At 39.2% G+C, this 15,400-nt stretch overlaps 1 protein-coding gene across 10 annotated transcripts in view; it reads right to left on the reverse strand.

Moving 5' to 3' along the window:
* Window positions 1–15,395, reverse strand: part of HKDC1 (hexokinase domain containing 1) — an 82,898-nt gene extending 67,503 nt beyond the window's left edge. For 2 of the 10 annotated variants that reach the window (XR_010935972.1, XM_067710725.1), the window contains exon 1: window positions 1,232–12,319. Coding sequence is in view for 9 of the 10 variants with exons in the window: in XM_067710725.1 (XP_067566826.1) it covers window positions 1,232–1,294 (63 nt within the window). In the remaining variant the exon portion in view is untranslated. Of the gene's footprint in view, window positions 1–1,231 lie in introns of all 10 variants that reach the window. The other 8 variants (XM_067710723.1, XM_067710722.1, XM_067710719.1 and 5 more) reach the window with 8 other exon arrangements.
* Between the last annotated feature and the right edge of the window lie 5 nt (window positions 15,396–15,400).

Consider the following 15,400-nt stretch of genomic DNA (forward strand, 5'->3'; position numbering starts at 1 on the left):
CTGGGCTGGTGGACAAACATGTCTAGCCTGATTCTTGGGTGTAACTAAAGGTTAACCACCACAAAGGGGCCCAAGGAAACGAAACTAATTTGTTAGAACTAGCGGTATAAAGGTCCAAAGACTCCCCTTCAGGGCTGGAGAGACACCATGCAGGTTACATCTTTACTAAGAGGTTGTAACAGAAAATGAATTCTTAAGCAGTACTGTAGGACTTTTCCACCTCCTTAAGAAGCTAGTAGAGAGCTCTCTGAATCTAATCAATAAATGAAAATTAAGATAACTGATTGATTTACAATATTTTAAGATTTGCTATAACCTGCAACCCAACTCCCTAATGAACAGAATGTAGTGGGAGGTTATCCCACCCAGCACAGGAGGGCTGTCAGGTGCCATGCTTTCTTTCTTTCAGTTTGAAAAGCCAGGAGGCATCATGATACAATGGAAAGAATGCTGAAGGAGGATTCAGAGGTTTGGGTTTAATCCTCACTCCACTTTAAATACCTGGGTAATCTTGGCTAAATCCACCTGCTGGGAGGACTTCTGTTATCTATAAATTGAGAGATGCTCGTGCCCAGAGCCCTGCCACTGGCAGCTGGTGTGGGTAGAGGGGCAGGCTGGGCTCATTCTAGGCTGCCAGGAGAGAATGCTGGTGGCTGGCCCCCATTTGAGCCTTGGCAACTTTTAACCAGCCGACCTTGGAATCAATTTTGTAGACAGGTTTCTTGTGCAAAGTGGCAAAATAATGCACATCATTAAGAGCACACCACTGGCCAACAGCACGTGCCAACAATATATATTTTGAATATTGTACGTAAAAACTCACACCCCTCTTGGTATCCGTATTTATATCCTTCCAAGCATGTGAAGAATCATGTGAATTACTTTAATGAGTTCTCAAATTTTCTTTAAAAATGACTCTTCTTTGTAGCCTTTCCCCCAAACATTCCTCACATCAAACACAATTGTCTTCAAGCTTTCTAAAGACTTTCTCCTCATCCGCTTCCCGTCTGGTATCTGAAGTCCGAGTGAAATTGAAGGCTCAGGACAGTATGCAATGTGCAGCCCATGGGAGATTTACTTCCTCTTCCCCTTCTGTGAGTTTTTACTGCCTCTCTGCACCCTGTACCTTTTCTAATAAGCTCTCTTAAATCTCTTCACATGTAGGCACGGGATCAATTAACTCTGTCAGGGAAGACTGGACCAGATATCTCGCAGCTCTGTGAGTCCTTACCTTCTTGATCTGGTCCTCCTTCAGCTTGGTGAAGTAAAATGCCATCAAGTGTACCGCAAACATTCTCCCCAAGTTTGGTTTCTCCTGAGGTGAGCAGGTATTTCCGTGCAGCGTTCACTCCCACGTCTCTGGAGCGCTGCCCACTTCCAGTCCAGGCTGGATCCCTCGGGGGAACTAGGTGCTACAGATTAAATACTTCCAGGCTGCTTAGTTCAACGATTAAACTTTGCCCCCTGTCTCTGGTCCCTCCCTCCAGCACACACTTGATTGTCTAATAGGAGGCTCAGGATGGTAGCTGAGGGTTGGTGGAGGGTAGGCAGGGGACGGGTTGCTTAACTCTTTTGAGAATTGGGTCCCACAAAATCTCGTTGCTAAGCAACACTCTCAAGCTAATGTCCCACCAAGCCCACTCAGCCGAGGAAAATCTTCTGAGAAGTTGGGCGTTAAACAAAGCCAACTCTCAACCAGCTGAGCTGCTCTGCAAACGTCTAGTCTCAGGCTTTTCTCTTTAGTCCTTTTCTTCTCAGCACAGGAATATAACTCCTAACTCTCTGCTCCTCAAGGGCACTATCTTAATTAAGACTAAGTATTGCCCTGGTCAGAGAGGTTTCAAGAATGTTGGGGCAGGGCTTCCCTGGTGGCGCAGTGGTTGAGAGTCCGCCTGCCGATGCAGGGGACATGGGTTCGTGCCCCGGTCCGGGAAGATCCCACATGCCGCGGAGCGGCTGGGCCCGTGAGCCATGGCCGCTGAACCTGCGCGTCCGGAGCCTGTGCTCCGCAACGGGAGAGGCCACAACAGTGAGAGGCCCGCGTACCGCCCCCCCCAAAAAAAAGAATGTTGGGGCAAACTCCTTAATTTGTGACCAATCAAATGTCTTAGCTTACAGCCACTGGTAATGGAAAAAAAATCAATAAAGGTTTATCTATTCACAGCGGTAAGCCAGAAAACCTTGATATCCCAGCTAATGAACCAGAAAAAAATTATCCATGAGAAAGAATGAATTCACCCGTACTCACTGGGAAGCTGCTGCTGGAGAGAAAAACTGAAGTCACAGACGGGAAATGTCTCAGACCACCAGGATATTTGGTTCACTCACTTATCTCCCTCCATCATACTTGATGTGAGAAGGACCCAGAAAGGGGTCAATGTATGGGTACAACAGACTTTGCACTCTTCCCGCAGTCATTGGTCAGCTTAAGAAATCAACAACAACAACGATGCTGTTAACAACAGCTGCTAACGTGGATGGAGCACTTACTATTTCCATTTTATAAATGAGAAAATTGAGGCCCAGAAAGGTTAATTTGCTCAAAATCACAAAGCCTGTAAATAGTACAGTGAGGAATGAAACCCAGGAGTTTCATTTCAGTGCCCAGCTCTTAAACAATACATAGTATTGCCTTTCTTCCTTTTCCATGCAATAGATACTCAGTTCATAGCTACTACTAGCAGCAGCATTCTGTGGGGTTATTGTCAAGAATTCCAACCCAGTTAACCCTTGAACGACACAGGTTTGAACTGCATGGGTCCACTTACATACGGATTCTTTTCAGTAGTAAATAATACAGTACTACATGATCCAGGGTTGGTTGAATCTGCCTGTAGATGTGGAATCACAGATATGGGGGAACCACTTGTACAGAGGGCCGGCTATTAATTATAAGTAAATTTTTGACTGTGTGGAAGGTCCAGCGTCCCTAACCTCTGAGTTGTTCAAGGGTCAATAGTACTTGGAAAACTAAACACACAGGTATCACTTCAATAGGATCTTCCCAGTGGGGGAAAATGAAGAAATTCCTGACCATAACATCCCAAATACTAATCAAATGCTTACTAAAATTAGCAACTGATCTGATGTTAATGAAGGTCAGCTGGGCACCCCAGTGTCTCTCTGCTCCTATAGGCACCTGCGCTACAATACAAACGGAAAAAAAAATGACTTTTCCTGGTCAACTTAGCGGCCTCGGCTTTGTTTGCTTTGCAACTGCATAGTCTCATTTATCAAGACAATTGCCAGACAATTGCCTGGCGAGAACCTTCAACAGCTGCCTCTTCAGGAGCCACTGATTCTCCAATCAGTGCTCTTTATCCATCCATCATGTGGATGAGCCACTGGAAGTCTAGCCTAAGCCCAGGGTGTTTGATTAAAACTACTCAGATGCTTTTCTCAGACTGATATAAAACCGTCTCCCAGAATGAGAAACACTATCCTTTTCAGTGTGTTTACCCCTCAGACTATGAACTCTTCTAGCTCCTTTACTTTGTCGTTTCTACAAACAAGCAAAGGCTAATCTTTAGTTGTTGACACTATTCAATTCCCCATGTGGAACTGGTATTCTGAAACAGACGTGCCGTCCCAGAGTCTGCACTGGATAACATCCTGGGCAGGTCACCCGCCTACAGGTGATAACAATATTGTCTTAATTCCTTCATTTAAAAAGTAACCTCAGGTGCAGTACGGCACCAAGGTCATTGACTTATTCAACATAGGGATAAGGGGTTACAATGGCTCATGGACAAAAGGACACAAAGTTATAACCAAAGATCTCTGCAATCTAGTGGTTGCTTTTATGTGCCAGATAGGCAGCTTTGGGGATTTTAATTAGGCAAATGACACCAGAGGATTTTCAGCTATTACATCATTCCATTTTTTAATCTAAGCACATTAGCATCTACATTCCAGGTCTGAGCTAGCTGACTAAACCAAGAAGCTTAATGATTATAAAAATCACATGTATTTGAAGTCATCTAGCTCAGCCCCCTCACTTTATTAAGACAAAATAATTAGATTATTTTACCATTCCTCATCTGATTATTTCAGTTCAACCACTGGAATTTTTCACCCTTATTAAAGCTCTACGTAGCTATTCAACGATATAGAAGTCTTATAAGCACTTAGATTTTGCTTAAGAACATCATTTGAGGGTTAGCGCTGCTAAGTGACATTTTAGTTAAAACGTATTACCTGCCTGGCCCAAACCATCCATGTAAGAAGGAACTCTCTCACATCTATACACATTTCTGTTTCCACAGAGCTGGCCCTTATGGGAAGACCTAAAGACAATATCTGCTTTCCTTTTGGTATTGAGCACAGTAGGAGGACAAGAAGTGCAACACAATTTACCTATTATTTAGTAAACACTTGTATTGATATAATGTTTACTAGGTGTTTTACAATATTAATTCCCACCACAACTATCATTCTCTCCATTTTACAGATAGAGAAACTGAGGCAAAGATCCCAAGTGGTACATGGTAGTATAGATATTTGAATGCAGGCAGTGTGGCTTCAGAGTCCATGCTTACCCACTGTGCTACACTGGCTCTCATTAACCTGGAAGCAAAGCACAGGGGAAATACAGGACCTAAGCTAGGGAAACCTAAGCTAGAGAAACACAGGACCTAAGCCCAGTGGAAAGTGCACAGGCCCTGACTTCCCACTTTGGCTCTGCCCTGACTGAAGACAAAGGCTCCAAGTTCATATCTGTAAAGGGTTCATAGCTCCATTGTGGTCATTTGCAGAATAAAAGTAAATAAGATCACATAAGAGAAGTCATGCATCCCATAGTGGGCACACTAAAAGCATCTCTTTAATCTAAGCCTTCACCTAGTTCAGTACCCCTTCTTAAAATTGCTATTTTATCTCATCCCATTTAATCCCTTAGGATAAAAAAAACGCATGCAGCCCTTTCAGTACATTCAGTAAAACATAAAATATATATTACTTATATATGGAATCTGAAAAATAAATTAGTGAATATAACAAAAAAGAAACAGACTCGCAGATATAGAGAATAAACTAGTGGTTACCAGTGGGGAGAGGGAAGGGAGGAGGGGCAAGAGAGGGGTGGGGGAGTAAAAGGTACAGACTACCATGTATGAAATAAATGAGCTACAAGGATATACTGTACAACACAGGGAATGTAGCCAATATTTTATAAAAACTACAAGTGGAATATAACCTTTAAAAATTGTGAATCACTAGGTTGTACACCTGAAATTTATATAATATTGTGCATCAACTATACCTCAATAATAAGCAAATAAATAAACTTGAATAAACTTTTTAAAAAACCATAACTGTAAACCATTAGAAGGTACCAGTTCCATTTATTGGAATTATAGAAACAATTAGGAATTTTATAAATATTTTATTCCTGTTACTAAAGAAAACAGATCTTGAATTCTGTCCCCTATTTTTTTAATGATATGTCCGAAGTTAGTTGTCCATAATATAAAACAATCTGCCCTGCTGGTATTCCACATGCTGCAAAAGAATAAGAAAGAGTGTGTGTGAAAGAGCAAACTGCCATAAAAGAAAGTCAAAGTAGAAACTTTCAAACCCTGCCAGCAGTTACAGTTACTATGGTGTTGCCAAGGGAGCAACCACAAATGAAGCAGAAATGTTAACTTCAGCAAGTTTCAAAAGAATACTACTGATAGTTTTTTATAGGTTTATTCCTGACCCAAGAGCAGTCAGGGAATGCTCATGAAGAAATGAGCACGTATGTTAACTACAGTTCAATAAAAATCAATTAATTAATTAATCTTTAATAATTTAAAAAATGGGTGTATATTATTCTGTATGTAAATAGTACCTAAATAAATTTGATTTTTTAAAAAGGGGGGAAAAAAGAAAGACATCAACTGCACACAATTATTTTTTATCACAACTGTACATTAAGAGCTGTATTTGCAAAATACATAAGTGTGGCATAAACCCACAAGGACAAGAGAGCTTAACATAATTTTGGAAGACAGAAAGCTGACAGAGGAGTAACAGCTTAGCAGAGGAAACACTGACACCTCAGTGCCTGCAGAGAGTGACTGCACCAAGAAACGAGCAACGACATCTATAACTCTAGAAATGCTCAGGAATTGAAGGCCTTGATACTTCAGAAAAGCAAGAGGCTGAAAAAAAAAAGATTGGCTAAAAGTGTATATGAAAAGCTTTCAGCTTTCAAGTCTGCAGATACAGAGGGCTGAATGTATACTGGAATTAGACAATCAAGTAAATGAAGAGTGGATGGCAGGAGGTTGTTTTCTCTCTGCGAGAGTGGGAGGTCACAGACAAGCGAGTAGAGAAGGCTAGAATGATCCAGGTTCTGGATTAGAGTTGAGGCCATTAGTATAAACTCACGATTAGCTTAATATAAATACAGATGGTTAGATATATTGTATATATACACACACACACTATATATATATATACATAAATACTTGTAGATATGTATATGTACATAAGTTGGTATACTCATATATATTTCCTTGCTCTGCAAGCTGAGAGACCCTGGAAGCAATGATACCCAGCAGCAACAAGAATACCTAGCACTCAGATCTTGGTTTCTAGTATCATTCTCCACAACCCCACAGCAAAAAAAAAAAAAAAAGAACCAGGGCTCCTTGGAGAAATGTCTGATTCTAGAACTAGGCAGAGTATATACAAGATGAGTCTTGAGCATCTTGTAGTGCCAAAAAAAATAAGAATGCTAAAAAAACGAAACACAGTAACAACAACAAAAACAAATGATGAGGATGTATCAAAGGGACACAAGACCAACTGAAAGAGTTTGCAGTAACCAAAGCTAGAACAATTTGAGCAACAAGATGAAGTATTACTTTATTATAACCCAAAGTATAAAATAAATACCCAATAAATAAATAAATACCCATCAAGCCATACTAATATAAATAAATTGAATGAATAAATAAATATGGGAGAAAAGACAAATTTCCCACACAGAATAACTCCAAATAATTTATGTAGATACCCCACCACCTCCAAGGAGGTGGAGCATACACCCCTCACTCCTGAAGTGTGGGCTGTGCATAGTGACTGCTTTCCAAAGCATACGACATGGAAAGGTGGTGGGGAGGGGTCGGGGAGAGTACTTTACAGTGGAGAAACCTGATAAACACTAGTCAGCCAGATGATCAAGGTTAACATCAACAGGGAGGTCATGTTGATAGTATGTACCTTTGACATGGTGTGATAAGAACAGCACTTTACCTCTGTGGTCTTCCTCTCAAAACCCATAACTCCAGTCTAATCCTAAGAAAAACATCAGACAAATCCCAACTGAGGGACATTCTGTAGAATACGTGACTAGTCCTCCTCAAAGTTGTCAAAGGCATCAAAAGCAAGGAAAGCGGGGCTTCCCTGGTGATGCAGTGGTTGAGAGTCCGCCTGCTGACGCAGGGGACATGGGTTCATGCACCGGTCTGGGAAGATCCCACATGCTGCGGAGCAACTAAGCCCGTGCACCACAACTACTGAGCCTGTGCTCTACAGACCTCAAGCCACAACTACTGAGCCTGCGTGCTAGAGCCCGTGCTCCGCGACAAGAGAAGCCACCGCAACGAGAAGTCCGCGCACCTCGAGGAAAAGTAGCCCCCACTCACCACAACTAGAGAAAGCCCACGCACAGCAACGAAGACCCGTTGCAGCCAAAAATAAATAAATAAAATAAATTTATTTAAAAAAAACAACAGTCTGGTACTGGCATATATATAGTACCATATATATAGTCAGCTAATTTTTGACAAGGGTACCAAGAATACACAATAGGGAAAGGACAGTTTCTTCAATAAATGGTGCTAGGAAAACTAGATATCCACATGCAAAAGAATGAAACTTACCCTACAGCATTCACAAAAATTAACTCAAAATCAATCAAAGATTCAAATGTAAGACCTGAAGCCATAAAACTCCCAGAAGAAAACATAGGGGAAAAGATCCTTGACATTGATCCAGGCAGTGATTTCCCAGATAAGTCACCAAAACACAGGAAACAAAAACTAAAATAAATAAGTGGGACTACATTAAACTAAAGAGCTTCTGCATAGCAAAGGAAACCATCAATAAATTGAATAGACAATCTACAGAATGGGAGAATTCGTAAACCATATATCTGATAAAGGTCTAATATCCAAAATATATACTCATACAACTCAACAGCAAAAAAAAGAAAATAATCCAATTAAAAATGGGCAAAGGACCTGAATAGATATTTTTCCAAAGAAGACATACAAATGGCCAAAAAATATATGAAAAGATGGTCAACATCACTAATCATCAGGGATATGCAAATCAAAACCACAGTGAGATTTCACTTCACACCTGTTAGGATGGCTTTTATCAAAAAGACAAGAGATAACAACACTGGTGAAGATATGGAGAAAAGGAGACCCTTGTGCACAGTTGGTGGGATTGTAAATTGAGTTGACCTTTACGGAAAACAGTATGGCAGTTCCTCAAAAAATTAAAAATTGAAGTACCATATGATCCAACAATCCCACTCCTGGGTATACATCCAAAGGAACTGAAATCAGTATCTCAAAGCAGTATCTGCATACCCATGTTCATTGCATCTTTATTCACAATAGTCGAGATATGGAAACAACCTAAGTGTCTGTCAACAGCTGAATGGATAAAGAAGATGTGGTGTATATATATATACAACGGAATATTATTTAGCCATGAGAAAGAAGGAAATCCTGCCATTTGGAACAACACAGATGGACTTTAAAGGCATTATGCTAAGTGAGGTAAATCAGAGAAGGACAAATACTATATGATCTCACTTATATGTGGAATCTAAGAAAACTGAACTTGTAAAAACAGAGAGTGGAACACGGTTACCAAGGGCTGGGGATGGGGGAATTGGGGCGATACTAAAGGTACAAACTTGTAACTAGTAAATAAATAAGTTCTGGAGAACTAAGGTACAATATAGTGATTATAGTCAATAATACTGTATTATAAACTTTAAAGTTACTAAGAGACTAAATCTTACCTACTGTTAACATAAAAAGAAATGATAAATATGTGACATGATAAAGGTATTAGCTAATGCTCCTGAAGTAATCATATTACAATATATAAACACACTGCATACCTTAAAATTACAGTGTTAATGTCAATTATTTCTCAATTAAAAAAAAGCCAGCTTACGATCCAATCAACCTACATCAAAACCCAAAAGCCTTACCCTTGTAAACAGAGCTTCCTATTAGCTTAATTCCTCCCTTTTTTTTTTTTTTGACCACACTGCAAGGCATGTGGGATCTTAGTTCCCCAACCAGGGATTGAACCTGTGCCCCCTGCAGTGGAAGCATGGAGTCTTAACCACTGGACCACCAGGGGAGTCCCATAATTCCTCACTTTTAAATATGAACATAGCCAAAGATTACTAGACACTAAAGAAAAGTTTCCAATGGTAAAAGCAAAAACCAAGCAAGAAAAAAAAAAAAGTAGGAAACAGAAAAGAACTTAAAACAAAAACTATAATATCTTTAGGGAAATAAGATATTGATTGTATCCATGAAACAAGAACAAGAGGATAACTACAAACAAGGGTGGAAGCAGGGGGGAGGGAGAGGAACTATATGACACTTAAAAAAAAAATTCAGTACTTTTTTCCTAGCAAGAGTTTTAAGCTCAAAAAGAGAAATTTAACTTTGAGCCATAACTGATAAAAAAACTTATATGAATCTATAGGGAACGTCCTAATAAAACTTCTGGGAATAAGTTAAAGGTGTATTCTCTAAGGCATTTTCCAATATTTTTTGATTGTATTAAACATTCATATTCTCTGGTTACATTTTACAGCACTCTTAATTAGCTTTGAGTGGTTTAAATTCCACTAATAAGATAATGGCCTCTGAGAAATACATACAGTTGTACTAGGATTGTCTGTAAATGAATAAGGATAATACACACATGCATACATTGCAAACTTTGCTGTAACAATACAATATGATGTATTAAGTTGGTAAGGGAAGAAGAGCATTAGCTGAGGAAAATAAGAGAAGCTAAAAAGTTTTAAGATCAAGGCAAGATTTATAGTTAAAAGAATATGTGAAAATATATGAGTTCTAATATTACTAAAAATTAAGTAACAGGAGTCAGAATTGATAATTCAGCTGGAAATCATTTATGTGAATTTGCACATATAATTGAGCAAAAAGTCACAGTATATGGACCAGATGGTGATGAAATTAAATCACTGTGCAGAACTTAGGAGACTAAATCATGGGCGGTTTTTCTTCTATCATCTCAAGATAGACTCTTCTAGTGGCTGAAAGCCCCCAAGAAAAGGCCAGAGCTGAAAGCATCTAGTTTCTTAGAACTCAGGACTGCCAGCTGTTAGAATGTCAATATTCTCAAAGGAACCCTCCTACACTGTTGGTAGGAATGTAAATTGGTACAGCCACTATGGAGAACAGTATGGAGGTTCCTTAAAAAACTATAAACAGAATTACCATATGATCCAGGGATCCCACTCCGGGGCATATATCTGGAGAAAACTATAATTTGAAAAGATACATGCACCCCAATGTTCATTGCAGCACTGTTTACAATAGTCAAGACATGGAAGCAACCTAAGTGTCCACTGACAGATGAATGGATGAAGAAGATATGGTAAATACATACAATGGAATATTACTCAGCCATAAAAAAGAATGAATGCCATTTGCAGCAACATGGATGGACCTAGAGATTATCATACTAACTGAAGTAAGCCAGAGAAAGACAAATCATATGATATCGCTTATATGTAGAATCTAAAAAAAAAATGTTACAAATGCACTTAAGTACGAAACAGAAATAGACCCACAGACATAGAAAACAAACTTATGGTTACCAAAGGGGAAAGGAGGGGGGAAGGGATAAATTAGGAGTTTGGGATTAACATATACACACTACTATATACAAAATAGATAACCAACAAGGACCTACTGTATAGCATAAGGAACTATATATACTCGATATTTTATAATAACCTATAAGGGAAATGAATCTGAAAAAGAATATACACAGGCACACACACATATATATACATAACTGAATCACTCTGCTGTACACCTGAAACTAACAAAACATTGTAAATCAACTATACGTCAATTAAAAAAAAATGAGAGAATGCCAACATTCTCATAATAAGCAACAAGTCTTACCTTCTTTCTCGCATATTGCCATACTCCCCTCTATTCTTCTGAATTCTCTAACTCTTTCTTTTCAAATGTGTATCTGAATCTCTTCTCAGATGCAGACATTACACTGTTTATTGTTACTCCTCTTATTTTCAAAATGAAAAAAGGAACTATCAAATAATGAGCTCTAAGAAATGAAAACTAACATAGAGAAAATTAAATTTTCAATAGGTTAGAAGATAAAGTTGGAGAAATTGCCTAGAAAGTAGCAGAAAAGTCATGAGTATAATTTTAAAATACTGATTTAACAACCACAAAAAGGAATAATAGCTATATCAAAAGAGAAATGGAGAAAAGGGATGATTTAAGGAGTGATTTAAGAAAGCTAAATCCTCACCTACTATAACAGGAAATCAGCAGCTAATGCTTTCAAATGATGACTCAAGAGACAGTAGGAGATGTATATTATGCAGAGTCAATGAGGTAAATATTAGAAGAAATAGATAATAGAGTTGAAAATGCTTGTTTCTGGTTTTTAAAGCTATGTATATATTCCTTTGACAAAAATTAATTTTTAAAACACGGCTTAAGCTTACTTGGCTTATGTATATAGAGTTAGAGGTAAGTTAATGCGCTTAGGGGAAAGTTCTTATTTCCAAGTGAGCTTTGTTTTGAATTTATATTATATACTACTTTTAATTACATGTGATCAACATCTATTTATCAGTTTTTAAAGAATAACAGTGAGTGATAAACATGCTAAGAAAATGAAAATGCAGCTGTTAAGAGGAAAGAATAAGTCAATTTGTGAACATTACAAATTACTTAAGGAACTTTTAAAAATATATATGATCTCGACCTAATTACAAGCACTTGAAAAAAAACGATCTCCCAGCAGGGAATTATCAATTTCACTGCACTTTACAGGTGTCTCAAATAGCAGTTCAAAGTAGTCACTGAGGCGCATAGAGACACAGACCTACTAGAGAATAGACTTGACACGGGGAGGGGGAAGGGTAAGCTGGGACGAAGTGAGAGAGTGGCATGTACATATATACATATATACACTACCAAATGTAAAATAGCTAGCTAAAGGGAAGCAGCCGCATAGCATAACACAGGGAGATCAGCTCGGTGCTTTGTGACCACCTAGAGGGGTGGGATAGGGAGGGTGGGTGGGAGGGAGGGAGACGCAAGAGGGAAGAGATATGGGGATATATGTATAACTGATTCACTTTGTTATAAAGCAGAAACACACCACTGTAAAGCAATTATACGCCAATAAAGATGTTAAAACAACAACAAAGTAGTCACTGAGGTTACAAGCCTTTCCCAAGCCTCTATAAGCACCAAGGGCTTTTCAAAGGCCGGGACTGGTTAAGGAGCACATGATATTGAATCTCTGGGCAGATTCTAAGAGCGTAGCTTTAAAGGACTTCAAAACGCCTCCTCAACCCAAATTTGCCGAAAGTACCTTCTTAAATTCAGTCTTCAAGACCCGATCCTACTTCAAAAGCTTTTTTCCCCTTCTCCGGCATCTTTCTGCCCATTAAGACAACTACTGTTTATCGTCTCTGTTGGAACTGTCCTACTATGTTGAGTGACAGACTTTTAGATAATAGTGCTCCGAAGCATGTTTAAAAACATTGTTATCTCTGTTCAAGTTTATGTATTTTACAACCTTTGAAAATAGAGTAGGGTTAACAGCCTAATTCATTTATCCATTTGCTTCTCTTATCAAACCACAACTTTTCATTATATCCTCAGAGCTTTGTTTTCAATAGGACACACAAAGAATGACTGCATCATAATTACAGACTCCCAGGTCTGAGGTGTAAGAATTTTTGGTGATTTGTGATGACAGTTTTGTTTGTGATTCACAATAAGTCATTTTTCAAAAGACCCAATTCCATTTTGTATACTCACACTCGTCCATAAACAATGTACAAAGCATTACAAGTCATTGGTTATTATTGTTAACCACTTACGTACTAACCACATTTTACTAAATTACCCAGATCTGTACTGATGGAACTGAGGTCGGCATCTAAGCCTCAGTCCATACCCAATGCTGATGTTCGGCTGAATCCACAATAGTCCAAGGAGGGTTTTCAGGCAAGTATTTCAAAACCTGCTAGAAAACTGCAAGAAAAAAAAGAAGTTTTGGAAATATTGAAAACATGACCTTAGTGAAATGTATGCCTTGAACTTAGCTTGCCCCATAAGCCCACAAAGAAAGATAAGTGACATGTCCAACTTGTAGCAGAGAAGGAAGACCTGATTTCACAGTGACAATTTTAAACACACTGCAGAGTTATTCAGGGCCATTCCAATTATATTTTTCCTGTTTTGTTTCACCTGATTTCATCTTTCTTTTAATCTCTTCTTCTGCCTAACCACAGAGCTCTCCCTCCCCCACAAACACGGGAAAGGTGAAAAGTAAACTATCACCAGTATTTATAAACACTCTGTAGCTCAATGTTCAAGCAGCCCTTCTCTGACAGCACCCCACCTCCACTCCTCTTATCTGAGGCTTCACTAACATTTAACCTGCAAGTGTCTTGCCTAAGTGTCCTCTCTGACTTACCAATTCTAGCTTCTAAACTGGAGAAAGTGAGAGAATTAATAACCCTCCAAGGGCTTCCCCTGGTGGCACACTGGTTAAGAATCCACCTGCCAATGCAGGGGACATGGGTTCGAGCCCTGGTCTGGGAAGGTCCCACATGCCGTGGAGCAACTAAGCCCGTGCGCCACAACTACTGAAGCCCGCGCTCCTAGAGCCCGTGCTCCGCAACAAGAGAAGCCACTGCAGTGAGAAGACCGCGCACTGCAATGAAGAGTAGCCCCCGCTCGCCGCCAACTAGAGAAAGCCTGCAAGCAGCAATGAAGACCCGATGCAGCCAAAAATAAAATGAATTTATGAAAAAAAATAATAACCCTCTTAATTGATGTATCTCACCACGTAAATACGAGACCAAACCCATTATCCAGTTCAGTTCATGGGTATTTCTTGAGACCATCTGGGCAAGAATAGACTATGTCTGCCATGACGTTAATTCACAGCGGAAAGCAAGTCCTAGAAGTTAAAGTTGCTCAAACGCAAAATATCAAAAGAAATATGCCGTTCCAGGCATTTCACTATTGATTATCCACAAGTTAGGGAGATATACAGTCAGTGCTGCCTGTTCAGCCTTTATCTTTATGAAGGCAAAGGTTAGAAGAATAAAGACTGCTATCAATTAAATATCATCTGAACTCTGAACTACTGAAGAAAAAGTCAGAGAGATGACTAACTGTAAACTTGGCTACTCCTTGACCCAACTACAACCAAATCAGTTTAATCCCTAGTCTGAAGTCAGCCTCGATTTAGCAGTTGCTCAAGAAATTAGTTTAGTTCTTCGAATGACCTAAGAGCTCAATTCACAGCCCAGAATGAACCCAAACCTTCAGGTTCATTTATAAAACACTTCCTGTATACCAAGTCCTGTGCTATATGGCACCTCATCACATTTAACCTCCCAAACAACACTAAGTAGGTGTTACTGTCCATCTTTTTCAGATGTGGAGACCAAGTCATAGAGAAGGTAAGATTACTGAACTGGTAGTGATGAGAGAAGCTAAACCAAGATCTATCCAACTCCAAAGACTATGTCCTTAAGCTCCTTTTAGCTATATCTCTAACCAAGGCTTAAAATCTTTATTGGACAAGTAAAGGCCACTATGCATCAGACTGGCCTTTGGACACGGGAAGACCACTCACTCTATGTAAAATAGCCCACCAACCACTACCACTCTCTTCCCTTATTCTAGTTCTTTCTAGCATTTATCTCTGAAATCACATCTATTAATTTCACATTCATTTGCGCTTCTACTATATTCCAGGCACCATAGATATGGCAGTGAATTACACAGACAACAATATTTGCCCTCACAGAGCTGACATTATTTATTTAACTTATTCCTGTCAGTCACCATACCAAAATATAATCTCCACAAGGGCAGGAACATTATCTGTCTCACTTACTGCGTATTTCCAGCACCTAGAACAGCCTCTGGTACATGGGTACAACAGACAGCAACCTCTGTCAAAGAATTCTACCTGTGACATCCTCAGCAAAGGTATAGGAAACTGGGAAAAACAATTCACCAAACTGATTTTATTCCCACGCAGAGTTCCTTATAGTGCATTGTCTTAGTGCTATACTACAAATGGCCATTAAATAAATCTTTAA

Source organism: Pseudorca crassidens, chromosome 16 (assembly GCF_039906515.1).
Source record: "Pseudorca crassidens isolate mPseCra1 chromosome 16, mPseCra1.hap1, whole genome shotgun sequence".
Taxonomy (NCBI): Eukaryota; Metazoa; Chordata; class Mammalia; order Artiodactyla; family Delphinidae; genus Pseudorca; species Pseudorca crassidens.